General features: G+C 40.7%; 1 protein-coding gene across 4 annotated transcripts; it reads left to right on the top strand.

The window, feature by feature from the left end:
• Positions 1–77: 77 nt before the first annotated feature.
• On the top strand, positions 78–24,211 carry ccdc73 (coiled-coil domain containing 73). 4 transcript variants are annotated; one of them, XM_086301896.1, is made up of 21 exons: positions 78–426; positions 3,896–3,985; positions 4,137–4,277; positions 6,393–6,464; positions 6,546–6,617; positions 6,715–6,744; positions 6,929–7,003; positions 8,464–8,502; positions 9,760–9,895; positions 10,886–10,965; positions 11,190–11,312; positions 11,575–11,634; positions 11,833–11,937; positions 15,895–16,005; positions 16,181–16,321; positions 17,778–17,991; positions 18,095–19,731; positions 19,959–20,055; positions 20,220–20,359; positions 22,934–23,013; positions 23,533–24,211. In XM_086301896.1, the coding sequence occupies exons 2-21, from the start codon at positions 3,941–3,943 to the stop codon at positions 23,714–23,716; spliced, it is 3,582 nt and encodes a 1,193-aa protein (XP_086158022.1). In that variant the 5' UTR covers positions 78–426; positions 3,896–3,940; the 3' UTR covers positions 23,717–24,211. The 4 variants fall into 4 exon arrangements, with proteins under 4 accessions (XP_086158022.1, XP_086158019.1, XP_086158020.1 ...); XM_086301893.1 differs by having other exon boundaries at positions 79–426; positions 6,709–6,744; XM_086301894.1 differs by lacking the exon at positions 78–426 and adding an exon at positions 1,961–2,070 and having other exon boundaries at positions 6,709–6,744.
• Positions 24,212–26,236: the final 2,025 nt, after the last annotated feature.

Genomic DNA, 26,236 nt, shown 5'->3' with positions numbered 1-26,236 from the left:
GAGTCATTAGCCATAGCTTTATCAACACTTTATTAAAAAATAATTTATATAAAAGCACTAAATGATGGAGTGATCATTTATTTTAAATATCAAATTAATTTAAATATTTAAACAAATGTTATGCATTTTTTTCTTCTCCGTTTGAGTGCCTGCAGGTGGTGTAAGTAAATCTTGACCATCTGCCTGTGTCACATTACTATTGTGCAAAAATAGGACATCTCTATTAGAACTCTATTCTATTAATTTATGCATACATGCGTTTTATTTGTGCATTATATATTTTTATAGAAAACTACTGTCATATTAAAATTTGTATTTATATATTTTAAAGTTTTTGGACATTTCACATTTTTGAGAATCTTCTCAGCATCTGTCCAGTGCGCTTCCTGTAGTTCGCCATCTTGCTTGCTGTGCTAATTGCTAAAGGTAAGCTACAACAACAAGCAAACATTTTATTTGAAGTACTTACTTATGGCAGTGCCTAATTTATTTCTCTGTTAAATTAGTGTACAAATATGTATTTCAGCATTAATATGGAAATGTATGTTTAAACAGCAGAGTCATGTTAGCTACAACTAGGTGGCTTTAGCTTTAGCAATCATTTTTGCTAGGCTAAACAGTTTGTGCTTATTCTGTTAGCATGGGAGTTTGATAACACTGGAAATACCTTTAGAACAACAGTACAGTCACAGTAAAAACTAATGCTCTGCATTTATTGTGTTGTTTATCAACATATCTGGGCCTTAGTGTTTTGTTAATACCCAGATTATTAGTTATCATCAGGATAATGATAACTGATTTTGGTACAGTTGAACCTAGAGCAACATTAGTTATCATAATCCAGGAACACCACCAATATGGGCACATCAGATACACCTGATATTGACGAGTCTTACACTGTCAGCTTTCTTCTCTGGCTTCAAACAGACTAAACTTTATTATTATAGTAGCTCTCTTCTAGTCTTACTGATTAAAGTGCCAAAAGTGCTTATCACATTCATACAGTACCTTTACTTACACATAACCAGATTTGTGTATCCTGATTGCCAGTATTAGGGTAACTGGATCCAGAAAACAGAAAGTTATCCTGGGTCCTCTGAACTTTCGTAGTGCAGGGCCAAGGTCTTAAAATTAGATCAATACAAACTCAGATGAACTACAGAACAATAACACATTTTTGAGTGCCATTATTGATTTAACAAAATTAAGCCAAAATGCGCAAGTGGTGTCTAAAAATTTAAGTACACCCTTACTGCCAATCATATGTACTTTATTAATTGATCATCAACAACTGATGATCAATTAACATCTGGAGTATTCAGGTGTTGACCCAAGGAAGAAAGACATTAGCAATGATCTTAGAGAAGCAATTATATCTTCCCACCAGTGTAGGAAGGGTTATCGAGCCATTTTTAAATATTTTAATAATCCTTTTTTCTACAGTGATAAAGTGTAAAACATTCAGGACAGTTGAAATCTTCTTAGGAGTGGATGTCCTAGCAAATTCACCCCAAGATCAGATCAATGTTCAGAGAAACTGCATAAAACGTTAGAGCTTCATATCAGACCCTACAGGCCGACCTTGGCATGCTAAGTGTTAAAGTTCATGACAGTGCAATTAGAAAAAGACTGAACAACTATGGCTTTGTCTGTTGGACAATGTGCTTTTGTCTTGTCCTTTGGACAAACAAGAGCAAAGTGGAGGTTTTTATCCATAATATGCAGCCTCATTATGGCAGTTCAGGAGATAGAGCCGGTCATGTACAAGTTGAGAGATTGGTGGCCTTTTGCCCAAGGATGCCAAATATCCTTGGGCAAGATACTAACCCCAAGTTGCTTTCTGATGCATCCATTGGAATATGAATGAGTGTGAATGTTAGATAGAAAGCAAGTGCCTAGAAAAGGCATTTCATTTCATTTAGTCAACCATGAAATCCTCTGTATACCTAAAATATTCTAGAGTCACAGGTGAGGTCATCTGTCGGTCCAAATTGGGTCATGTAGCAGAACAATGATCCCAAGCACAGCAGCAACTCTACAACAGAATGAGTGAAAAAGAAAAGAATCAAGGTGCGTCAGTGGGTTTAAGTGTAGAACTCAGTCTGATTGAAATGGTGTGCTGGGACCTTAAGAACTGTATAAACCAATCCCACAAAATCCAGTTAACTAACATTTCAAAGAAAGAGTACACCAAAATTCCTCCACAATGATGCGAGAGACTGATAAAGTCATACAGGAGGCCTTTACTTTTAAGCCACTGCTGCTAAAGGAGGTTTGACAAGTGCTTGAATCACGGGGGGTACGTCATTTTTCACACACATAAATAAGCCCACAGTATATTACAGCTTATGTTGATTTAATAATAAGGTATGATTATTGATACATTCTTTTTAAATTCCATTTTATTGGAAGGAGGACAGCATACCGCGCCATCGGCCCCTCTGGCCAACACCAGTAGGCGGTAGGGTAAAGTGTCTTGCCCAAGGACACAACGACCAGGACAGAGAGCCCGGGGATCGAACCGGCGACCTTCCGGTTACAGATACGCTTCCCAACCCCCTGAGCCACGGTCGCCCCGTGATAATGTTTAAATATATTTTTCTTATTAGTTTTCCAACTTAGAAAGAAAGACAAGCCGCTTCAGACTAAAAACACAACATCCCTTTTAAAGTCAGAAAGTTTGGTGTGCGTGACATTTTACTGGTCACACGAGGTGAAGCACAGGTCACTTACTTTATCATATCATTAACAATGTGACAGTAAGCCAGCATGAAAAGAAAATAAGTAGAGTTTATCAGTTTAACCCCTGCATTTCTTTTACTTGACGAGGTAAAATAAAGAAGCCAAATTGTTGTGTTGCAGTAGTTGGCAGTATCCACACTTGGATTGCATGTATTACAGATTCAGAGCTTCTTTAACTTTCTTTTATGGTTGTATTACAAAACAGTTACCAGCATAACTCACACAAAGATAATGCAAACTTCATGTTACTTGACAGAAATGTTCCATTTTAATGGCTACGGCACTTCTTTTAATTTGTCCCTTCATGGCTTGGAGGTGGTAGTTAATACCTGCTCAACTAAATCCCAGGAAAAGCAAATAAAGACACTGCAGTTTCCTCCCCTCCTGCCACATTCACACATACACATTCAGGCTGTGCACATAGTGCGCCAGGAGAGCGACACACTAACGCACGCTTGCACAAATCCCCTCCCTGCTCAGCCGGGGGTCACAATGTCAGTTTATGATAGTAGCCAATTCTAGCAGGGATCATTTAATTCTCCAACATGATTGATACTAGCGCAGGTTAAATGGGAGAAAAAAGGTCTGTTCTATTAAGAGATCATTGGCTAGTGGAGACCTCCCACTTAAATAGTTATATTTTCAGTAGGTGTGTGCTTGCAGTGTGTGTCTGTGTGTGTCACTCAGTTTCTTGGTTATGTTGAAGGGACAGTTGCAGAGGACTATCCACAGGTCAAATTAAATAACCCAGGTAATTTAAAAAGCATTGACAGTGCAATTTGTCCATTCAGTGTTATTGCTCTGACCCCTATTAGTGTCGATGGGCTGGTTCATTTGAACCTGGATGGCTTATCGAGGTGTTATCTTCTCATCGCAATGGAAGCGGTGTAAAACAAAGAAAGAAAAAAGCCCTAACAGTCATTTCAAAGCCATTAGGTCAGACTGCAGTGATTGAGAAGTATTACGAGGCCTTAATGTTCTTCTCTATTATTTCTACTAAAATCATTTAGGGGTAAAAATTGCAGATGAGGAAGTAATTATAAGCCTATAAGCTCATAAGTGGAAAGGCAGAGATGTTACTGCTTATTAAACCGTCTATTCTATTAACCTTTCCAACAAAATGCGCCCCACTCCCACCCCACCGGATTATCAGGCAGAAGAGGCCCAGTGGGACCTTTGGCTGCCCTGAAACGACTCGATGGATGTTAGCACAGAGTCTGAGACACTTCCCACCCACACCACTGTAAGTTACTAATTTTGACAGTGCAAGGCAAAGTAAATAACATCCATCAGCTGGTTTGTTTACTTGACAAAAGATGAGATTAAAATACATTTTACATGAATGATATTGTTTCAATCTTAGCTTTGTTTGAGATTTCGATCTTCTTTTTCAGTTTGGAGAAGATGTGTTGGAACATGAGCTGAATCTTTCCAGCTCACACTGTCAGACGGAGAGTGGGGGGAACATCTTACTACAGCTGCTGGAATTCAAAACCAATCTGCTCGAAGCCGTACAGGAGCTGCATATTCGGAGGGTAAAGTTGAAGTTGTAACCATGTTACTGTGAAGGCATTAAGGTACCATCTCCTTGAAGTATACTTTATTTTAATTTCATAATCAAAATCACGTCCTGTGTCATGGCTCCGGTGGCATTTTTCTGTTTCTCCATGGTGGTAAAAGACGTAAGTACTTAAAAAAAAACTGTAACAAGTATAATAGACCAGTGATCCAATGTAGCCCTTTCGTGGGCAGTGGTAGTACTGCGTTGAGTGTCATGCCTTGATCCCTTTCTCCATCTTCTATTAGCAGTAATTAACAGCAGCTTAGCGACAGAGTTCACTGATTCCTAACTTTAAAAAATCTACCAGCTACAAGCAAGGTTCATCCATACTTTAAATACTGATCACATAAATTAGCAGAACATTTCATATCAATTTACCAAATTAGTGCAGTGAAGCTATTTTATTTAAATAATATCTGAGCTGGTTGGTACTAGAATGATACACGATACTGACTTATGCATAATTTCAAACAATACTAAAAGCAAAGATTTATAAGCAGATGCGTGAGCACATGCTCTGTGTCAACACTGGTCATTATTAGCAGCGGCTTTCTGGGAATTACGCTGTGCTCGTTTAGGTTCGGAATTGGCTGACATGAGAGCTGTTTGAACTTTGAGGTGCCTTGTTATGTGTATTGTCTCTAGTATTGCTCACTTCCTCTATTCCTCTGTATTATATCACCATTTCCTGAGTAGAACTGAGACACTAATGACTCTGTTTGGCTGAAGAGCAGTGTAATTTCACAAATATATTGGTTATGTTGGTATTAGAGCATTCATAGAGAAAGCTAAGTGCCCCTTTGGCTACGTGGATTTAACCCTGCTGGATATGATGCACATTATGTCAAGAAAGAGGGGAGGGGGTCATATAAGCCTATTAGCCCTTAACCAATGAGCACAAAGTCAATTTGTTTGTAAAGAACTAACAAAAAGAATAAAGCTTTCTCCCCTCCAGCAAGTACTTTAAATCCGAGTGTGCTTAAAGGTTAGAGGAGCAAAAATGGGATGTTGGTCGTTGAGCTTTTATTGTTATAGTCATGTTAACTCAGACACAGACATTAGATGATATATCAGTCTGTTCCTCCTCAGGCACTGCCGTTATCAAAGTAGCACTTTGTAGTTGTGTCGTTCACGGGGGTGGGAAGGTTGAGAGGCAAGAGGATGTCATGATGGAGCCGGACATTCCTGAGCAGGTCAAATTCCAGCACTTTCTTTTTTTTAAAGCGGTGTAACCAGCGGCTTTAGTTGGTGAAGATGAGTCATAAATGGGGAAGAACTGCGAGTAAGATGAAATGTCACATTACATGAAATGCATGTGATATGAGATTTAGTGTGATCTGGAAACAGTGTCAAACTTTTTCCAACTCAAATTTTTATTCCCACAAACTTCCAAATGCCATTTTTTGTTTTTTAACGCCCAATAAAAGGTGACCATTCAGAACAGCAGTAAAAATGGTAAAAAGATGAAAAGCTATAGATGAGATTGTGCAACATGGCTTTTCGGCCTTCTCTTGATACACAGTTACCTGTTTTAATTTACATGGATTACTGATCTTAGAAAGGCTTTGCTGTGCATTTAACACATGCACTCACACATACACACAGCAATTATTCCCTGGTGGAAAAATAACAGCTTTATCTCCTGTGTACTCCTTTTTTCTTTTTTTTGTGCCACGCTGGTAGCATACTTTAATAGGAACTTATAAAATAAGCTCGCTGAGTTAACCGGCTCCCACGTGCACATAAAAAAGTCCCCTGGATATAGTGAGCACTTGACTTTTACCTGCCTTCTCCAAGAGAAGAGGGAGGATAGGGATGGTTTTCCACAAATATCACCTCCCTTCTAATGTTCCCCCGTCACTGACTGCTTCCACAAAAGATACGCAGGACTGAACCAAAGAAACTTAAAGCACTTTGCAGTTTTGGCTCAACTCCACTGGCCCACAGAGTGAAAAAGATGAAGATTTTCAGACTGAATCACACCTTCTTAGTCACAGCTTTCCCGTTTAAATGTTCTTATCAGGTGTTTCCTGGTTGCTTGTCTAATTGTGAACTTACTGATGCCTGAGAGTCAGTTTTTTTGGTTTAGGATGCAGAAACCCGCTTTGAGGATCAGATCAGTAAGCTGGTGTTGGAGAAGCAGGAGATGGAATGGGAGAAGGTACAGCTTTATTTAACAAGTAATATCAAAGAATAGATGAGATCATCAGTAACTTTCTTCCGTCTTCCCTTTCATTTGCAGGAATCCCTACAGCATCGAATTGAATCTGTGACAAAGCAACACACTGAGTCACTCACAAATCTTAAGAAACAGGTGTGGTTTTTATTCCTCCATTTTCATTTCTAAACAAGACTTTTAACAATGTATTAAAACCTTTCCAAATAATTTATTATCTTTTCTCAAGTTTCAGGCCAAATTAAGAAACACAGAGGAGGAAAAGGTACAGAACTCTTATTCCCCCAAACATCCCCACGATAGAGCATTTTATTCAATAAATGTCTTTAGAGGAGAAGTAAATTTACTCATCTCAGTTGCACAGTTTTGGCCCTCGGAGTGAATTCTTTTGTGCTGTGCTTTGGGCTTTTATTGCTTTTTTGACACTCAAAATGAATTTAACATTTCAGGGGAAATATCAGGTCATTGCTGAGTTAAAAGACAAGGAGATTAACAACTTAAAGGAAGAGCTAAAGTCACTGCAGGTACTGAGTTGTTCAACATTCTTCTTTCTTCTCTATCTCTGTTTTATTGTAACATGCACACCATCAGCACCTTTTATCCCTTCTTTATTAAAAATAAGCAAGATAACACAGTTTAATCGTTAAACTGTTCAGAGAGACAAGTAAATAAAGAAAAGGCATGCTCGATCAGAGTCAAGGGTTCTGGTGCATGAGCCTGGCCCGCTCCGGCTCCCCTCTGCTCATCTTCAGACTTGACACCACAGAGGTGATAAACGATCGTACTCACGGTCCAACGCACTTTAACAACCCAGCCGTGTTACAGAGACAATAGAGACCGTTTTTGATATTCTATCTGGGAGACTCTGACTGCTGTGTTTGGATAAAATGAAGCCCGTTTGTGTTCAATCTTGTGACACGGTCTGGTGGATTCTTTAATTTAACACATTATCACACAAGTGACAGGTGGCACTGAAGTGATTTAATTGCCATGTACCTTGACTTATCTGCACACCACTGGTGTTGTATAGTTCAAGTAATGTGAAATATAAAAAGATTCATACACCAGCTATTTTAATTCTAGTAGAAATTTTTTTTTCATATTCATAGTAATGTTTAAATTCATGCAAATGATAAATGGGGTATTATTGCCCCCAAACTTTACCTTTAGGACTATTTTTTTCTGTATTTTGGGGCAAAATATTTTGTTGTTGTTTACATTTTATATGTTAAGAATAAAAAAGGAAACTGTATTTTCTCCTGGCCTAAGACGTAATTTGGACAAAGTCAGTGTTTTTTTGTTTGATTCGTTGTTTGTAGGTGGAAGTAAGTATACAGTTTAAAGAAGCAAAAAAAAAAAACACAACAATTTGGCAAAATGAGAAAACATCTGGTGGCCCTATCCAGGGTGGGACGGCCTCTTTGAGTCCTGTCAGTGAGGCGTTCATTGTGTAACAATCTATGCCAAAAGTCTATAAACGTGGAGGGACTTAATCACAGAGCCCGTAAAGACAGTGTATTTGAAAGTGAGATGTCTGCATGACATGATGGCAAAACAAAACATTTGGACATGCAGATGCAGAGAGAGAGTTACAGTACTGAAACAAAAGCGTATGTTGAGATGGGGCTTTGTGTCACATTACATGATCTTTAGTTGGTAGAATTTTTGCATTTTTAAAAGATTGTAGATTCAAATTATTTCTTTTTAAATATGTTTTATGTTGCTTTTGTTTACCTGAACATGTTAAGGAAGTCTTTGCAACACAGGCTTCAAAGCTGAAATGTGAAGGGTTTTTTTTTAAACTTTGGAAAAAGCAAGACTTGCTTTAAATTTCACTCAGTTGCTGCTGTTATTAAAAATGTGCCATCTTGATTCCAGATGTGTTGAAAACTGTCATGTACGATTGCAACATCACTTATTTCTATTTTCTAGAAGCCGCTCTCAAAAACAGGCTCGCTAATTTTCTTTTACTTCTGTCACACAGTTGCTGAAGTACAACTTGGAGAAGAAATCAAGTGAGCTGGTAAGGAAGGATTTTTCCATTTATACAAACTGTTGACAGAAGGTTGGTGGGAGGGGAGTAAAATTAAAAGAGGAGGATAAGGGAATGGTGCTAAGGAGGGATGGGTTTAGAGGGGGGAGCTCATCAGGAGTAACGGATAGGGAGTGTGTGACACTTTGAACTGCCAGCACAGCAGAGAAAATATCTCTATTAAAATATTTTATAACTGGGCCTCGCTCAGTTTAACCTTCTTCGCATGCCGGTGGCTCAGCAGAGTGAGAGGGAGTTGTAGAGATCTGGCGAAAAGGAGAGTCGGACAGATTGACTGAAGGGAGTGAGAATGAAAGAGAAGGGAGTGAGTGAGAAAACGGGAGAAGGAAAGAATCTGCTCAGCTTGATACACACAATCAAACTGTAATGGCAGTTTGAAGAGCGATAAAGCGCTCTGAAGCATGAGCCCACTTGATTCTTACATTTCACTGAAAGAGGCAGGCACTAACTCTGTCAAAGCGTGACCCTCACTTTACTTGACAGCTGTTTCCACTGTCGTATGTCTTTATTTTGCAAAATAAGCTAGCTCCTTTTGCTGAGCCACAGCCATCAATCTGCTACAAGCTGGTAATAAAGGGGCAGCGTGGTGGTGAATAGAGGGTCCGTTCTGGATTTGAACCTCCTGGTGACCTGTAGTCGTTCTGTGGTGAATTTGTTTGTTCTCCCTGTTTCATCCAGAAGCTCTAGTTTCCTCTCACAGTCCAAAGACCTGCATGCTACGTTAACTGGTGTTTCTTATTTGGCTGTAGGATGTGAAAGTGTGTCACCTGTGTCTGTATTGCCCTGTGATGAACTGGCGACTTGATAAGTCTTTCTCTTAAGCCCCCAAGGTGGATAAGGGGTTAAAAAATGGGCAAAGGAAGAACTGGAGTCAGGGTGAAATTGCTAATCTGACCCCTACAAAAGTAAAACATCTGCATATGGGCATATCTCATCGACCAATTAACTTTTAAGGGGGAGGGGAGAGAAGCTGGGGACAGGCAGGTGGTGGTGGCTTTAAAGTCTAAGGAGTTTTGCTGTCACCATTTATCATTTGAAACCAGATATAACAAGTGAGGGGCGGATCAAACTGACAAACCGAGGGCCCTCATAGGTTAGAGACATGTCAGTCACATGTAGAATCATCCTCAGTGATATACAAACAGTCCCAGGATCTGTGTCCATTAACGGGCCGGGTCCTCCTCAACATATTTCTTCTTGTCTGTTTTAACTGTGGCCCCTCCACAGGAACAGAAACTGGCCTTACAGAGCCGGACAAAGGACGGCCACCTGAGCCAACTGGGAGAGGTGGAGAAAAGATTCAGTGCCTTGTCCAGGCAGTGTGCCATGGTCAAGCAGGCCCATGACAACCTGGAGCAGAATGGTAATAGATACAGAAAGACAGATATATAAATTAATGTTCTGTATGATGATCACTCTAGGCTTACTAATGATCCCATGCAAACAATTATATACACAAATCAGATCACGCATTTCACATATGTGCCGCTTCAGTTTGTCATTACTGAGTGTTATTAGGTTGTTTTCAGCAGAAGAGGTTCTGGTTTGTTCCCAGTATAGCCTGAATTCTCTCGGTTATAAATATAATAAGGTGCTGGAAACAGTTCACAGGGATCCTGGTACATCGTGACGTGATACAGTAGTATGTCTCTGCTCATGCAGAATTTTCAACAGCACATTCATTCCTGAGAAAATCTTCCTTCACATCATTCATTTCACTTTATCCTCGTCTTTGTTTTGGGGTCAAGATCTGGGTAATGCGCAAAGGTCACTGTCATGTTTCTTTAAATGCTCCTCTAGGAACACTTTGATAAGAGTAAACTATGAAGACATCTCCCAGGTCAGCAGTGAGGTTTAGTTTAGCACTGGGTTGCTATCTAGAGGCTTTATGTGAGCCAAGAAAATATTCCCACACCACCAACACCAGGCAGCCTGTCCTGCTGACACCAGGCAGGATTGATCCATCACATTATTTTCCTGCTCTTTAACTTTTTAACCTTGCTGTCTACTCATCTAACATACTTTCCTCTTTTTCCTGTCAGCTAAAGGTAGAGTTTTTGTCAATGAAGCCCAGATGTAGTCATGTTTAATGAGACGTGTGTTCTTAAACTGACCTTTTGCACAACACCAGCCTCAATTTTTAAGTCCAAGAGGCATTTTCTGGCCAAATATTGGGATTATTTTAGTGTCTGTTACAATTAGTGGTAAACCAACTGCAATGGGAAATCCATTTCATCCTGTGTCCTGTTGTTTAGTTTTTTCATTGAATTTGTGATTTAGATGGGAATCCTTCCTGTTTGCCCTCATGTATAAGCTGTGTATGTTTCATGCTGCACTATGTGTCAATTTCCAGTTGATGAAGCCATGAGAATAAACAAGAAACTGACTTCTGCTAATGAAAAACAAGCAGCAACCATTGTGTCACTAAAGAAGGTATGGGGCCAAGTGGTCTAGCATTTAGATTGTTTGAGGCATTTTTGTGATTTTCCTTCTAAACTTTGTACCATTTGGCGTTATCAGTTAAATATCAGCCACTAAAATATATTGTTGTTTCAAACTAGAAGATATTGAGGGTATTATTTGAGTTGTCCAGTGGCCTGAGTAGTTTGTGAGGCATCAGCTTGACTAATCCTGTGATTCTTATGGTGTCCTGTCAGGAGTTGGATGAAGTCAGTAATGAGCTCAGCAAGGCCAAGATGACTTCAGTTAGACCGGCCAAACCCTACAGTCCCACAGGCAGAGAGCAGCATATACAGCAGCTGCACCAGAAGCTGAAGCTGGTAAATGATGGTCATTAACAGAAATCGTGTTTTATTCTAGCAATTCACAGCCAAATGATCCCAGGTTCAAATCCCATTCTGTGTGAAGTTTGCATGTTAGCCCTGCAAAAGTGTTTGCCGCTGCATAGTACATGGGATAAGGTCCAGCTCCACTGCAACCCTTATTTAAATAAGCTGAAGAGGATAGATGGATCGATTGATTAATGCTGAAAAATCTAATCCAGTTCTGACACAGACAATATTTATTTTTTTGTATGGTTAGGAAACTGAAATGAACAAGAAGCTAAGGGAGGAAAATGCAACTGAACTAGCAGAAAAGCAGGTAAGGACCTGGAACATGACTAAACCTAGACAGCTTTAATGTTGAGTCTCTTCCTTCAGTGAAATTTTGTGAACGTGATTGTTTTGGAAACTCCTTTGAAGTATTTCCACTTTTTATGATGTCAAGGTTCAAATAAACCAAAATCAAGCCCGGTCAGTTTGTGCGCCATTATTGTGTTTGTGTCTGTGTGTGGTTTAGGAGGTGATACGGTCTCTGCAGCACACCCAGCAGCTGTTGCTGAGTCAGACGCAGACAGTGAGGAGAGTAGAGTTGGAGCTACAGACACAAAGACAGACGTGCGAGGTCAGAGTATTTCATCCTGTACTATTTTGTGGATGTAACTCTTCACATGTATACATGTTAGCCAAGACTTCCCTCTTGCCATGCCTTGGTAGCCTTTTTCTGAATTGGCTTCACTTTTCAGACAAGGAGATTACATCTGTGGGGGTTCACATGTAGTGCATTTTAAAAATAACTCAGTCCCCTTACAATTGCTGTCATTCAAAAAGTGGATCAGTCTAAAAAAAAACTTGGTTCTTTTTGCATTCGCGTTATAATAATGAGCTCATTTGAAAAGTCACTTTACAGAATACAGGCAAGTGAAAAGTACTTCTCACTTACCTGTATTCTGCACTAAATTCCCACCAAAGTTCCTTATCTTCATGTGATGGTAAGATGGAGAAAAAGTTTCTAGGTGTTCTGGACAGTTCCAGTTTGATGTGTTCTTCAGTTCCTCCTGCACACCAAACTCTCATTCAGCTTTATTATTATTTTCAAGGGCAACTGTTTTTTGTCTGTTTGCTTTGAGCATCTCATTGCAGTTGCGTGTGATCTGTCTGTTGTGTCTCTGCAGACCTAAATTACAATCCCCGATGATGAAACGCATGTGAAGTTTACTTTAACAGATCAAAAGAGAGAAAACAGCTAATATGCGTATCTGAGTGCCCGGCTTGAAATTACCTCCACCAAGGAGTTTCTGGTTTGAAGGCATTTGTGTGCATGTCATTCTGTCTGTAAATACAATAGCTTGAAAACTTTAGAATGAATTCTGGTGAAACTCTGTAGGGGTGTAGAGTGGAGTTTACACCCCATTCTGTCATGCTAATCTCCAAAAGTTGATTCTGTTCATCTGGACGTAGCGTTTTGTGGGAGAAACGTTTCGTTACTCATCCAAGTGACTTCTTCAGTCTCAGCTGACTGCAAGTTTCCAATCTTATAAACAGTACATTTGCATAATGACTGAAACCAGCCCACTGAAGGAACAATGGGCTGGGAGGTCAGTTCCTTAATCATAATTATGCAAATTCTCATGACCATTGATCAACAACCACTGACCAAAACCCACTGATCAAAGACCACTGATCAATGGCCATGAGTACCATTCACAGAGAGTTGGGGAATGGCTGCAATCACAACATGTAAGATGGTGACAGATGTACCCTTAGGCCCCCTCCTCGATTCAGAGATGGTCTTTCCCTTTTCACGTAAATGGCCTCCTTGACTCCGCCCTCAAACCAGCGTTCCTCCCTGTCCAGGATGTGTACATCCTCATCCTTGAAAGAGTGTCCACTGGCCTGTAGGTGTAAACAGACTGCAGAGTCCTGGCCAGACGAGGTGGCTCTTCTGTGTTGTGCCATCCGCTTCTCCAGAGGTTGTTTGGTTTCCCCGATGTATATATCCCGGGAATCCTCCTGGCACTTAACAGCGTACACTATGTTACTCTGTTTGTGTCGGGGGAGCCGATCCTTGGGGTGGACCAGTTTTTGGCGCAGCGTGTTTTGGCGTTTAAAAGCCACAGAGACCCGGCGTTTAGAAAAAATGCGTCTCAACTGCTCCGATACTCCTGACACATATGGGATCACTACAGGTTTTCGCTTGGGCTGTTCTTCTGCCTCCCTGGCCGCTGTGTCAGTGGGGATGGTGTTCACTCTGTGTTGTAGCGTCCTGATGACACCCAGTTTGTGCTCCAGTGGATGATGAGAGTCAAACCTTAAATACTGGTGTAGGTTTACGGTACACGTCAGCTTTTAGATGGCCCCCATTACTGATGGAAATCTCACAGTCTAAGAAGGCTAACCTGCCACTTTTCATATCCTCCCTGGTGAATTTGATGTGTCGGTCCACCGAGTTAACGTGATCCGTGAAATGTGGTACGTCCTGAGATTTGATTTTCACCCAGGTGTCATCAACATATCTGAACCAATGGCTTGGTGGTGTTCCAGGGTAGGATAGCAAAGCCCTTTTTTCCACTTCTTCCATGTATAAATTAGCCACGATGGGTGAAACTGAGGAGCCCATGGCACACCCATGTTTCTGCCTGTAGAACTGACCCTTGTATGTGAAGTAGGTGGAATGAAGACACAGTTCAAACACACTTGGTCGATGCTGAGAGTGGTCCTGTTGCTGAGGTTGGGGTCATCCTAATCTCTTACGGACTACCTCCAACGCTTTCGTGACTGGGATGCAAGTGAAGAGAGATGTAACGTCGTACGAGACCATGGTTTCATCTGCCTCCATAATGACATCTCTCACCTTCTCAACAAAATCCAGGGTGTTCTGGATGTGGTGTTCAGAGCTGCCCACCAGCGGGTTGAGGATCGAAGCCAGAAACTTGGAGATGTTATAGGTGACAGAGTTGATCATACAGACAATCGGTCTTAAAGGTGCACCCTGTTTATGTATTTTCGGTAAACCATACAGACTTGGTGTAGATTCCCCTGGGTACAGCCTGTGGTATGAGGTCCGGTCGATAGCCTTGTCTTGTTCTCACTGCTTCAGACAGTCTATCACCCTCTTCCTGTAGCCACTTCCTGGGTCTCGTTTCAGGGGCTTATAAGTATTTTCATCACTGAGTAGTGACAAAATCTTCTCATGATAGTCTTTCTGGTTTAGCAATACTGTGCACCGACCCTTGTCTGCTGCAAGGATGATAATGTTGTTGTCATCACTAAGTGATGTGAGTGTCTTCCTCTCCTCCATGGTGATGTTGGATGCTGGGGGCTTTGCATTGCTGAGACAGGCCGAAACTTTCGTCATGCTAAGTAAATAGTGCCCAGAGAGAGAGCTACATTTTGGAGTGCTTCTTGTTTATTAATGTGTTAGATTGGATAATTATTGGATAATTATGTAATTATGGGGGCAGGGATAGCTCAGTAGGTAAAGTGGTCGCCCCATGATCGGAAGGTCGGCGGTTCGAATCCACTTAATGGCTACCCTGAGGTACCCCTGAGCAAGGTACCGTCCCTACACACTGCTCCCCGGGCGCCTGCTTAGTGGGCTGCCCACTGCTTCACTGAGTGAATGGGTCAAATGCAGAGAAAAACAAGTAATTTCCCCATGGGGATCAATAAAGTATCCATTATTATTATTATTATTATTATATACTGTATGTAGTACAAATATTGGTAAGCATCACTGGTAAGCAAAATTGATTTAATAATAACAAAGTTTTTTTTGCCTACAGGAGAGAAAAAATTAGCTCCAGGTGTGTCTTTGTTTATCAATAATAAGGAAGAAATAGAAGAATTTATCTTGTTGATTCTTACAAATTACAGTCATACATTTAAGCCACATTTAACAAAAAATTGGGGGCGAATGAAATTTATCCTTACAGACTCTGGACTTTAAAGTTAGTGCGATTTCAGTCCTTTTATGTTAGAATACTTTAATTGGTTTTTGTGTGCAAAAACAAAAATAAATGCCAAACTTATAGTAATGACATGTCTGTTATCCCACTTCACCTTTGTAGAAACCTCCTTTTCATGCACGTTGGAGTTTTGGCTGATAGAAAATGTGATTTATGTCTCCAGATAAAACCCTGCACCACCCATTGGTCCCACACAGATCAGAAATTTTTCAGGGTCTATTTAAATGATTATAGAGTAAATTTATGCAAAGACCAAAATGAATGACAACCATTGTTCCTTCCCATAAACTTGATGAATGGGATGTTGTATATCACAGCATGTATATGTGTGAATATAGTCGGCTCCACAACTGAATGATAGTGTGTTTATTCTGCATTTATAGCTTTAAAGTTTATTGTTCTCTTTTCTTCTCTCTATACCACCCCCTCTCATTTTAATTCACCTATTCATTAATTTATTAAAATCATTATCAAAATGACACAAGCCAACTGATTTGTATTAGCAAGAAGTCCTCTCTCTGCCTGCCCTGTTTAGAACCCCCTGTTCACATTAAATAAACACATAAAAATTTAGTATTGCACTAAAACCACATGGGCGATTAATTTTACTGCAGGCCCTTAAACAGGAACATGAGGTGATGGGAGAGCAAAGCAAGGCAATGGAAGACAAGGTGGCCCAACTGATGGAGAGCTATGCTGCTTCCAAGACCAGCTGGGACAAAGAGGTAGAAGAAAAACTGTGCTGTGGGAGAAGGCATTGTGATGATAGTAGCACATATTTACAGTGTCCGTCAGGCTGGACTCTTCTATAGCAGACTTAATGTGTATATGGGAAGATGCCAGAAAATCATACAAGCTCATTTAAAATCACATCTTTCATTTGTCTGTGTGGGTAAACAGAAGACGAAGTTTCTGGATCACCTCAAGACACAGCAAGAAGCCCTTCAAGCACTGAAAGAGGCTTATGATGATCTTCATCAGAAACACGCTGAGCTGTCCTTACAGGCCAAATCACATGAACAGCACATACATGAAATGGAGGTATGTATCCAAAAACACATGTAGGGGATTACACGTGTCATGTGAGGCAGGAGTGAAAGATGGGTACGGGGGGCTACAAATGACAAATAATGACACTGTGATTTGTAGCGGAAGTAGTGAACAGATGAAAGAGAGCCTGGAGAGGTGGAGGTATGCTCTGGAGAGAAGAGAAATAAAAGTTCGTAAAAACAAGCAGATGTAACAGGGATGCTCCAAGGAGAAGAAGCAGTGATGGTGGATGAATTTAAATGCCTGGGGTTAACCATTCAAAGCAATGGGCAGTGCACAAGTAATGTGAAGAAGAGAGTGTAGGCAGGGTACAGTTGTTGGAGATGAGTGTCTTGGGTGATTTGTGAAAGCAAGAGTGAAAGGGAAGGTTTGCAAGATGGCGGTGAGACCTGCTGCTATAGAGACAGTGGTGCTGAAAAAGGACAAGAGGCCGAGCTCCAGATTAAAGCACAAAGGGGATCAGGTCTGTGGAGCAAATTGTCCCTAACATCAGGACATCTCCAGTATTAGATGCTTTCAAACCCCGTATGTATTTTTTGGCTTTTAAATCAGAATGAGTTTGAAGTACTTTCATTTGTGCTGTTTTTACACAGCTTTATATTTCATTTAACTCTGTCATTTTTCTCCTGTGTTTTATTTGATTTGATCATTTTAGATATATAGCACTTTGTTCAACAGCTGTTGTTTTTAAATGTCCTGTAGAGACGAACTTTACTTGATTTGAGTACATCAGAGAGACAGCTCAGGTTCAGTGTTTCGGAGGCAGAGTTATAGCGGCAAGGCTGACGGTTGGACACGTACAGGGGAGAGATAGTGGATACACTGGGCAAAGGATGCTAAATATGGGGCTGGCAGGCAGGAGGAAAAGAGGAAAAGAAGATTCATGGATGTTGGTGTGACAGTAGAGGATGCTAGGGATAGGGTGAGATGAAGAAGAAGAGAGTTTCTCTTAACAGAACACAATAAACACTTTTCTACAACTCTGTTTTTACATGGAAAAACTCATCACGCAGACTTTGTACTACTCAATTGATAAGTTTAAAGTATTTACAGGGGACCTTCACTTTTTTCTACCAATATCTGTACTGTTGCAGTGTTGGATGATTATATTAAAAATGAAAAATAACTAAAATGAAAAATTAACAGGTTGTGTTTTCAGCAGTTTTGACAGAAAGTGAAATACATGTGCTGACTTGCAGAACGTTAAGAACTGCAAAGCGGTCCTCTCATTTATTAGACAAACCTTTCAAAACAGACCAGAGTCAGCACTTGAACATTCAGGGATAAAGAAACCAGGAACAGAGCTCACTATAATATTTTTCATAATATTCTGATTTACAGCTATGGGAATAATGTTAATAACAGCAGGTGTAGCTGATGTATAGTAGGTGAGTTTATAAGAGAAACTGTCATGTGAATGCATGCATGTTTATTTTTCTTTGCACAGGTAAGAGACAGCAGCCAGACACTCAGTGTTTCTACCCATCCCACCTCTGTGGAGGAAGTTAGAGGCGAGGAATCTGTAAGTGAACGCATCTCCAGATCTAAGCTTCCCGGCTTTGGCAGTCTGCAGCACTCGGTCTCCTCTCAGGCCAAAATTCCAGACCGTTTAGAGGACACAGCAACTGGAACTAAGATACTTGCCACTGCAGAAACTGAAGGTCAGCACACTAAATATAAACATACAGACGATAAATATGTTCTAAGACACTATGAGACAGTCATTTTCTTATTTTTTCTCATGCGCGTTTTATTCTCTTTTAGGTCAAAAAGTCCCAAAACAACAGTCACAAACAATAAAAGAGCCTTTAAGCCACCTAAAAATGCCCAGTTGTCCACTTACCATGAATTTCAGCTCGTGTACTTTTTCTGGGACAGGAGCCACAGAGGCCATAACATTGAACAAAGGGGTTAACAACTCGAAAAGTGAACACAACCCTGATGTGCTTTCAGATCTAACTAATACTGCTCTCTCTGTGTCTGATGATGATACCCACTTTATCAGAGGTTGCTCTGCGAGTAGTATAACTGCATCGAACTCCGATTACAGCTCTCTCGGTGAATCTGCAGATTTACCAACAAACATGAAAAATAAAGGAGACGACACAGGAATGAATGAGAAAGAACATGAGGAGAAGGACACCGGGAAACAAGGAAATAGCCATAGAGAAGAAGAGGAGAAAAATACAGGACAGCTGAGGAATAGGGAAGACGATCAAGGAGAAGATGTGAAGGAGGGAGGACGTGCTGGAGAAAAGAGAGGAACAGCCATGGCACAAACAACAGATAGAAGAAACAGGCGAGAGGACAGTGAGGGGTCAGCAAAGGATGCTGGAACAGAAACAAAAGATAGAGCGGATGGAGCGAAGGAGAGAGAAAAGACAGCAGTGCAGACACCACAAACACAGATACGAGCCCAGACGATCACTGATATGACTGCTGAAAAGAGCCACACACTGCAGGTCATTGACTTCATGGGCGCTGAGCCGCCTGTGGATGTCTGTAAACCCTCAGACTTCACACAAAGTCTCTGTCAGAAAGTCAGTGAAAAGGATGCTGAATGCAAACATTTGAAGATCCATGGTGAGACTGGAAGAGATGGAGAACATCAAAGTGTTAGCTCTGAACAACAGGAAGTTTCAAATTTGTGTCAAAACGAGGTCCAAAGCTCAGACGGAGACACAGGATCACTAAGTCAGCCTCCCACCAAAAAAGCAGGGGAGCTTTCTGCTGGACTTTCTGAACACCTGAAGCAGTCAAGTACCTCACAGACAGACGATGCCGCATCAGCTGGTCACTCATATGGTTTTCACAGCGCTGAAAACTTGGGATCATGTCAGACACATACAGAAACACGTACTCCTTCTGATGTTATTTCAGATATGACGCAAACAGATGAAATCTTTGATGTACCTGTGAGTGAAAAACTGGCAGAACCTGAGCAGCTGCTGGAAAGCTTAGAGCAGAAAGATGGGCAGCGGAAGTCTGTGGTAACTGTTGAAGGAAAGGGTGATCCAAGTGTAGAGAACAGAAGAAAAGATGAATCAAGTGTAGATACGAATGTCTATCAAACACCTATGGAAGAATCCCACTTAAAAGATGGCAATGTTAATATTACGATGGGTGCCATAACCCTTGATTCTGAGGTGAAAAGTGAGCATATAAAGGACACAGAAGATACAAAGAAGACTAAAAGTGAAACAGATCCGAAGCTGCCACTCGTTACAAGTCTGGGTCACAAGCAGCCTGAGTTAGGAGAGAAGCTGCTGAGTGATTGTGGCGAGTCGTCTCTGCCCAGCAAAAAGACTTACAGGCCATTATTTGAGTGGGCCGCTCCCGAGAGAAGAAAGTCAAACTCCAGAACAAAGTCAGATGTCACCATAGCGCACCAGCCAATCCAGGTATTAGAATCAAAAGGTTGTAGCGTTTTCAAGCTGTGTGATGAAAATATGTACAACAGTTTCAAAAGTCATATGATGCTCATACAGGACTAACTAGCTACACTAACCTAGAGAAGTGCAGTTAATCTTAGTTTGTAATCGTAACAATTTTTTGACATTCGGATGTAGAAATGCTTTAAAGCTGTGGTTAGTTTTATATCAGTTAAAATCTTGGTGTTTTTTTCCAGGGATCTTCTCTGTCTGAGCAGAATACAACTGCTGGATTCCCAGGACATCCTGCCAGCACAATAATACCCAAGCCCCTCAAAAGCAAACACGACAATGGTGGTGGTTTATCATTTCACTAAGGAGCACAGAAACTGCTCTGATGCATGACTAGGAACATCTTACACAGTGAATTCATTGTCCGTCTGCGTTTCTTACCATTACTAATCATCATTCATTCTTGCTTTCTTGCTGTTCTTGCCATCTCACCTCATTCCTCTTAGTCCCCTTGGCGATTATGAGGGCGTCAGACCTGTTGAATGCCTCCAGTGTCTGTGGGACCGCACCTTCCCTGAGGAGAAAGCAGCAGGGACTCTGGGAAGCAGTGCAGGAGACCTGCAGAGAGAGAACAGCAGCAGATACGGTCAGTTGTTAAGAAGTAGGGAATTGCTGGTACGACACTTTAGAAGGTGGCTCATTTATAACTGTGAGAGTTAATAATCATATATGTATGTCACAGAAGTTATTTTAAAATAGCTTGTAAAACACTAGTCAAGTGATAAAGCACAGCTCATGATTTACATACCTTTACATTTGAGAGCTTTATTGATGAGTCCTCACTGTGCGAGCTGCACTTTGGAAAATTTAATTTCAGCTGCTGAAGCCCGTGTCCAAGTACATTTCATCACAGTGAAGCTTTAATCGTGTTCTCTAGTACAAGTTGATGTTGAGCAGCAGGAAATGGCCACAGTGTCGTGTTCACATAGAAATGCGTGCCCCCCCCTCAGAGGACATCAGAATGACCGTTATAAAAGGGTTTTCTCTGTCGAGGTCATTGCTGTTCCACAGATTCAGAGCTTCATCATTTTATAGAATGTGTCTGAGCGGAGCCCATGGGAAATTTGAGCTGGAGCTTGAATGAATATGCCCGTTACAACAGCCTGACATGTCCTCAGAGGAACTAGATATTAAAATGCTCTTTCAACATTTTTGTGGTCCTGGACATTTAGAATGTAGGAGAACTTGTTTAACAGAGTACGCAGAATATCTGACAAAGATTTCAGAGGTTTCAAACTTTCCTGCTCTTTGATTAATGTTCGGTCAGGTGTTGACCGAATGGATGTGGCTTGATGTATGTTGAGCTCATAGACAGCCAGACAGACAGAGAACAAATGACCTGTGGAAGAAAAAGTACCTAATGATGCCTGGGTACCTCGCCTCTCTCACTCACTCAGTCTCTGGTCTCCACTCTCGCTCTGTCTTCCTCTCTCACTTCATCATTTGTCCCTCACTCACCTTCTCCACCCTCTTGCTGTTTCACTTTTTTTTAATTCTGTTTCACTTTTTCTCTCTCACACGCTCCCAAACTCTTTTGTCACCATCACCGCACTGTCACTCTGTGTTTTATACAATCCAGGTGCTCGCAGTTGAGGGAGATGGGCTGCAGCATGACTCGAGTATGAGGGGAAAAAACAAACTCATCTGATAGTTTAACAAATTGTAAAGAAGACCAAAGCGAAGAGTTCTGGCTGCTCTCTCTGGGCTGGATACAGATACAAATATCAGTTGTTGCTGCTTATTGTCTGCCCTGAATTTGTTTATCTGTCTTTTCTTTTCTTATGAAGGAATTAAGCATTGAACTGACATTTTTGTACCAAAAAAAGACCAAATGGTGGTGATAGATTTCTGCCTTATAGGTGCACCAGGTTGATCACAGTCTGTGGGCTTCTGCTTGTCCGCTTGATTTTCAGAATTGGCCATAGATTGCAGATCAGGGGAGTTACTGGGTTGTGAATCCACATTGTTCATTTGATATTCCACTTTATCACTTTATCAGGACTAGATTGCGATCACTCAGGATTTGGCCTAGAAGCATGCCACAGAGAACTGAAGGAGAAGGTTGAACACTATGAATACTCACTCTTTTCATACATTTGATTTATCTGCCAGTAATAGTCCAAATCCTATAGAAGAATCTTTGTGTTTCTTATTTACTGTATTATCTCAAACTATTATATTATAGAATAATAAATATGAAACACAAACTTTGTGTGACCACAATCATCAGCAGGGATGATGAGACAGAGTACCGGGCTGTGGTCGACTCCTTTATCACGTTGTTTGAGCAGAATCATCTGCAGCTCAACGTGGCAAAGACCAAGGAACTGATCGTGGACTTCAGGAAGACCAGGAAACACTTGACCTCTGTTTCAATCCAGGGGGTCAGTGTTGACATTGTGGAGGACTATAAATACCTTGGAGTACACATTGACAATAAACTGGACTGGGCTAAAAACACCACAGCACTTTACAGGAAGGGCCAGAGTCGTCTCTATTTTTTGAGGCGACTGAGGTCCTTCAACATCTGCCAGAAAATGCTCAGGATTTTCTATGAGTCTGTTGTGGCCAGTGCGATCCTCTATGCTGTTGCATGCTGGGGGAGCAGGCTGAGGGTCGCAGATGCCAACAGACTCAATAAACTAATCCGTAAGGCCAGTAATGTTGTGGGGATGGAGCTGGACTCCCTCAAGGTGGTGTCGGAGAGGCGGATGCTGTCCAAGATAAAGACAATGTTGGATAACACCTCCCACCCACTCCATGACATGCTGGTCAGTCACAGGAGCTCGTTCAGTGAGAGACTGAGATTACCGAAAAGCACCACTGAACGACACAGGAAATCATTCCTGCCTGTGGCCATCTCCCTGTACAACGCATCCACTTAACACACTGTTTGCTGCTACAACTACACATGTTTCTTTTCCAGCTATTTATTTATGAGTGACTTATGTATGTGTATATATGTATATATTGTACTATTCTTAGTTAGCGTATTGTCTGTCTTGTCTTAATGTTGGTTTATGTTGGTTTATAATGGAGCACTGTAACAAAAAATAATTTCCCCCAGGGATCAATAAAGTATTCTGATTCTGATTCTGATCACAGCTTTCTCACAGTGGATATTTGGTGATATCTACTGTTTGTCGTCGTTTTTATGCAGGATGGCAGAGCTCCTCCGCCAAGCTGTTCTTTTCCAGCCTCCAGCACAGGCAGCAAACTGTCATGGCAAACCACTGCAGAGTGAGTATGTTTGTTCTTTAGAAAGAAGACACCAGCATTTGAACCAGAATAAATGTCAAAGTAAATAAGTAATAATGGGCAAATTTCATAGCTCCTATCTTTGTATCTACACACCTGAATGAAAATGTTCTTCACTAACGTTTTGGCCCATTCAGTAGTTAACAAAAGTATTGACAAAAAACAAGAGGGTTTTTTTTTTTTTTCTTGGTTAAAAATGATATTTTAGAAGTTTTAGAAGTATTCTTATCATCTTATTCTATTCCAGCGTTTTTCTAATTTTTGCTATGTGACTTTGCACTGTCCACTTTCTGCTGTAACAAATCAAATTTCCCATGTGCGGGGCTAATAAAGGTTATTTTATCTTATTATCTTATCTTAAACATTTTCATTTAAGTGCATTACTTCAGTCTAATGGTAAGGAGAATTTGTATCGCTTAATTTGAAATGTGTATTATTACATGATTAATAATATGATTACTGACTACAAACAAGTTCATGCTAGTGTTTTCTTTGAATCAGGTGTAGCAGAGCTCCTACCTTAGCTGCAGGACCTAGTTCAGAGTCCAACTGGGAACTCTCCTGCTCCCAGGAGAGGGACGATCAACAGGAATCATTCAGGGCGCAGATCTCAAAAATCGAACAGTTCCTCAAGACAGAGAGACTCCGTCTGCCCAAAAGACAACGAACTGAACCAAATCTGTAGAAACTGCTGGTCGTCTTTATTCGCTGTCCTAGGTGAGACATTGTGTGGCACACGTTTGACAGTTATTGTTAGCGCAGGTCTAAATGTTCTGAAACATAATTGCTTTTTAATATATACATGTGTTACTGATTCCTTTGAACTGTATAGTTTCTTCTAACATTGCTGTTTGAAGTTTAAAGTTTTTTGGGTCAAATCATTAATTCTTCACTTTATTGTTATTTTAACATTTCTGTGCTTTAAATGGAAAACTGCAGAGTTTGTGTGTTTGTTTCACACGTGTGTATTTTTATGTTTTTAAGTGAAGAGATGAAAATAAGATAAGATAGCCTTTCTAAGTGACAAATATACAATACTACTACTGCTACGTTGGTAAGATTTTATTTTATCACACAGTTGCATGTGATTTAAGTAATTTTAAAAAGGCTCTGATGTCACCAGTGTAAAAATCCAACATTTCCAATCTCTTGTAATTTCATTAAATTACAGGGTTATCAGTTGTTTTCAAAATATTGTATACAAAGACTTTAGATACACTACAAGTTTCTGCAGCCTCACTGACACAACACTGACTCATCAAACCACACAAACAGGACATCGGTATGTGTTGAATGTCTTTTACTGGAAACATTATTCACAGTAAATCATGCATTCACAGCAAACAGCTGGATAAGTAAGGACCAAGAGCGCTGTTGCCCATTAAAAAGGCTGGGAACATGCTAATTAACATTAATTAGCATCATAGCCAATCAGTGTGGCATGTCTCAGAGGAGCTCTAATTGTGGAGGCACCTTTGGTCTACACCATGTTGTTTCTGCTGCTGCTGTTGTTGGAGGCAATTACAACTCGGGACACTCTGGTTTGACTGTGTTTACACCTATTAAATTAACAGAAATAACAGTTCAAATAACAATTAGCACTAAATACCCCAACCCTAATTAACCAAAAATCAATTAGTGAACACACAGTCCAATTAACACGTACTAACAAGCCTCTCGTTAACTTTATGTTCCCTGTGAGGATGATGGCGGAAAGAGCATATGGCCCCACAAGAGCATGAAGCAGCTGACCACACATGTTTGGATTCTCATTAGTCTGGTTGCTGCTTATGTACTGTAGACGTGTGGCATTTGGCTTCAGCTCACTCGCATCAGGTTAGTTTAAGTGGGTTTGAGAGTGTTGGACAAAGAGGTTTTTGTAGTATATAGACTGTCTAGATGCAAATTTCTATTAGCAAACTGATCTATTAATACATCTGACTGACATCAGTGCAGTTTGTAGCCCTAATTTTCAGCTGTCACACAGATACACAATGCTTTTTTACAGTATCACCTTCAGAAGACGAGATAATTTCAACATTATAATGTGCTGTTACGCATTTTTGACTTGGTGATAATGTGAAGACATAAAAATATATTACTTCACTTTTTAAAAATTACTTTTTTATTACCTCACTTTTTGTAGGTCACCATATTGATGCAAAAAAATATCTTTTTTTTTTTAATATAGCATAACAACATAGTATGTAAATATAATGCAAACATAATACATAATACCCATCTGTCAATTTTCCAGCACTCATCTAGGGCCAGGTCACTGGGGCAACCGTCTAAGCAGAGAAGCCCAGTCCTCATTATCTCACCTGCATAAACAGAATAACGCAAAGTTCAGTGTTGCAATGCTTCCCGTTTAACTTCTTACCTGTGCCTGATATGCAGCGAGTCAACAGAATTGCATGACACTGCCTGAGAGCATCACTCATATAGGGCTAATTGTTTTGGTTCATAACGTTAAATGGACTCATTCTTATATAACGCTTTTCTACTCTCCCAGAGTACTCAAAGCGCTGTATACAACATGCCACATTCACCCAATTACACCCATTCTCACGGACTCTAAACTAAGTGATTTTCTAATGACATTCACACACATTCACACTCGGATGGATGCATCGGAGAGCAACTTGGGGTTAGTATCTTGCCCAAGGATACTTGGCATGCAGACTGGAGGAGCCAGGGATCGAACCACCCACCTTCCGATCAGCAGGGGACCTGCTCTACCTCCTGAGCTACAGCCACCCCACATTAGATTCTGTCTTTAGCTTTAAATCCGATACACGGGACTTTGAAGCACATAAAGATATAGTTTTGTTTTCATTACTGTACTTTGACACTATGCTGTGAAACATAGGTTAGCAAAAGTTAACCATTTGGCTGTGGTAATTGACCCTTATGACTCCCCCACGCCCCAGAGCATGCCTACCAACAGATCCACAGCAGACCTTGTTGAAGTTATAAGAAAAGACTCAAGCTTTCACCATATTTCTACTCGCACGCTAAAATTAACAGCTAACATTTCAGTGGTGGTAAAATGGCTCAGCTTGATCCATCTTACTACACTTACTGATAATGAATACGTCTGAACCTTAATGCACTCATAAAGAAACCTGGAGCATTTGAGTGGCTGTGCCCACCACTGCTGACCCTTATCCGTATTGGGAGGACGGGAGATGATGGGAGGAGA

The sequence above is a fragment of the Aulonocara sp. 'chitande type north' Nkhata Bay genome, linkage group LG7 (genome assembly GCF_057382095.1).
Source record: "Aulonocara sp. 'chitande type north' Nkhata Bay isolate Kocher_YH1m ecotype deep benthic linkage group LG7, A_spYH_male_GT1.1, whole genome shotgun sequence".
NCBI classification, from domain to species: Eukaryota; Metazoa; Chordata; class Actinopteri; order Cichliformes; family Cichlidae; genus Aulonocara; species Aulonocara sp. 'chitande type north' Nkhata Bay.
Note: the sequence above shows the minus strand (reverse complement) of the source record. Positions and strands in the feature narration are given on the sequence as shown.

Excerpts from the sequence above, each read along its gene's own strand:
- ccdc73 (XM_086301893.1), top strand. The coding sequence starts at position 3,941 with ATGGATGTTAGCACAGAGTCTGAGACACTTCCCACCCACACCACT. Across the intron at positions 7,004-8,463 it reads AAGAGCTAAAGTCACTGCAG|TTGCTGAAGTACAACTTGGA; the intron begins GTACTGAGTTGT and ends TCTGTCACACAG. Across the intron at positions 11,313-11,574 it reads TGCACCAGAAGCTGAAGCTG|GAAACTGAAATGAACAAGAA; the intron begins GTAAATGATGGT and ends TTGTATGGTTAG.